Source organism: Peromyscus eremicus, chromosome 5, assembly GCF_949786415.1.
Source record: "Peromyscus eremicus chromosome 5, PerEre_H2_v1, whole genome shotgun sequence".
NCBI lineage: Eukaryota > Metazoa > Chordata > Mammalia > Rodentia > Cricetidae > Peromyscus > Peromyscus eremicus.
The window spans coordinates 55,374,278-55,376,157 of record NC_081420.1 but is presented as its reverse complement, the minus strand read 5'-3'; the positions used below and the strand labels follow the sequence as shown (position 1 = coordinate 55,376,157).

The following is a 1,880-nucleotide window of genomic DNA, read 5'->3' as shown; positions in this document are numbered from 1 at the left end:
AAGTAAACACATTCTTTTATAAATTGCCATGGCCATAGTGTCTTACAGTACTAGGAAGCAATAGGAAGTAACTAAGATACCATGCAAGCTTAAAGACAGGAGTTTAGATCCCCAGTATCTCTATAAAAATGCTGGGTAGGCATGGTGGCCTCCTTATAATCCCAAATTCTGCAAGAGAGAGACAGGATCCCCAGAGCAAGCTGGATAACTACACTATCTGAGTCAGTGAGCTCTGGGTTCAAGTGAGAGATTCTGCCTCAGTATATAAGGTGGGGAGTTATCCAGGAAGACAGCTACATCAGCCTTTGCCCTCACCGTGCACACACACATGCAGGTACTTCCACCAATACACAGGTGCCCCCGCAATGCTAACATGCTTACACATATGCATGCATACCCACACACATGCACATAAAACCCAACAAGAAATTAAGAAATTAGTGGCTCTATGCTCTAGTGAGCTACGGAGGAATTTGGAATGGTACACGCCCCCGCTCGTCCACAGCCTGATGACCACTCTAAAACAAATCCCAAATTATGCTGCTTTTTTGGAACCAGTTTACGAAGATGACTTGAGACGGAACCACAACAGCTGACCGATCCTTAAGCTTTCCTTTACTCTTTAGCAGCGCCGCCCCTGGGAGGGATGGGGAACTGATCCCCTCAGCAACATCCCTCATTAGCAGTTCCTGTTCTATGATCCGTTTGAAAGAAGAAAAGCAGAGACAACAGAAGTTCAAGAAGCCACTGGTTTTAATCCAGATGGGGATAGAAGGGGAGGTACTTGGTGGCAAGAGGGTGAGCTGTGCCTCTCCTTGTCTCTGCCGAGGTACGGGTGGAACAGGGAGGGAGCCTCAACAGTCTCTCCTTAGACATGTGGACAACAGGGAGGAGCTTGGAGAGGAGAGGCACTGTGTGAAATTAGCCTGTTGCTGCAGGGAACCAGAAAGCAGACACAGGATACAGGAGAGACGCTAACCTCCATCATCTGCACAGGCTGGACAATACTGCACTTAAGTGTGTATGTACAGAGGAGAAGGGAAAACCAGGATGGAAGCGAGAGAGGATCAGAGGGGCACAGCAGTCCTTTGAGATCAAGGGCACGCCCTCAGTTTCCCCCACTCTCTATTCTGGGGCTCTTGTCTCAATGGGCTGCCCTCCCACCAGGTCTCTGCTTTACTTCTTCCCAATCTGTGCCATCAGCTGCGCATTGGCAGCTGCCTTGGCTCGCAAGTGCTTGGCCTTGTCGATGTTGAAGAGGATGTTCATGATGTTAGTGGGAACATCAAGGGACAGAGTGAACTTGGTGCCCCGGTCGCTTTTGGCCTTGTCCTGGTACAGCTTCCCCTTGTGCTGTGCTTGAGACTGGTATCTGTACCGGCTGCTTCCAGCTCCACTCCCACCTGCAGCACCTGAGAAAGTTCTTTTGTTCTTGCCAGGCTTTCCTCCTTCCTCTTCTTCTCTCAAAGGGTCTTGTGGGGGCAGGTGGTCAAAGCTCTTCTTGCTCAGCAAGGGCACATCCTCCAGCTTGTTCTTCTTGACCTCAGACAGGGCTGTGTTGAGGCAGCTGAAGACTGGTCCAGCGTTGTAGAACTTGTGGGAGAGGCTGGTCCCCGGGGCCCCCAGAAGCAGCAGGAGCAGCAGCGGGAAGTAAGTGGGCATCAGCATTGCTCCCTGCAGTAGAAAAGAAGGATGTGGAAATAGGTGTGAGAGGGACTTAGGTCTGAGAAGGACACGGGGTAAGGTCCAAAATAGATTGTTTCTAATGTTCTTCTGGGAGGTTTCTCTAAGTTGACTTCAAGACCAGCAGCATTACCTGGAAATTTGTTACAAATTGCAATCGATTCTCAGGTCCTTGCCTAGAACCAGGGAATCATATA

At 49.8% G+C, this 1,880-nt stretch overlaps 1 protein-coding gene across 1 annotated transcript; it reads right to left on the bottom strand.

The window, feature by feature from the left end:
- Positions 1-1,176: 1,176 nt before the first annotated feature.
- On the bottom strand, positions 1,177-1,668 carry Ucn3 (urocortin 3). The gene has a single exon (XM_059262418.1). It carries the CDS (start codon positions 1,666-1,668, stop codon positions 1,177-1,179), a length of 492 nt encoding a protein of 163 aa, XP_059118401.1.
- Between the last annotated feature and the right edge of the window lie 212 nt (positions 1,669-1,880).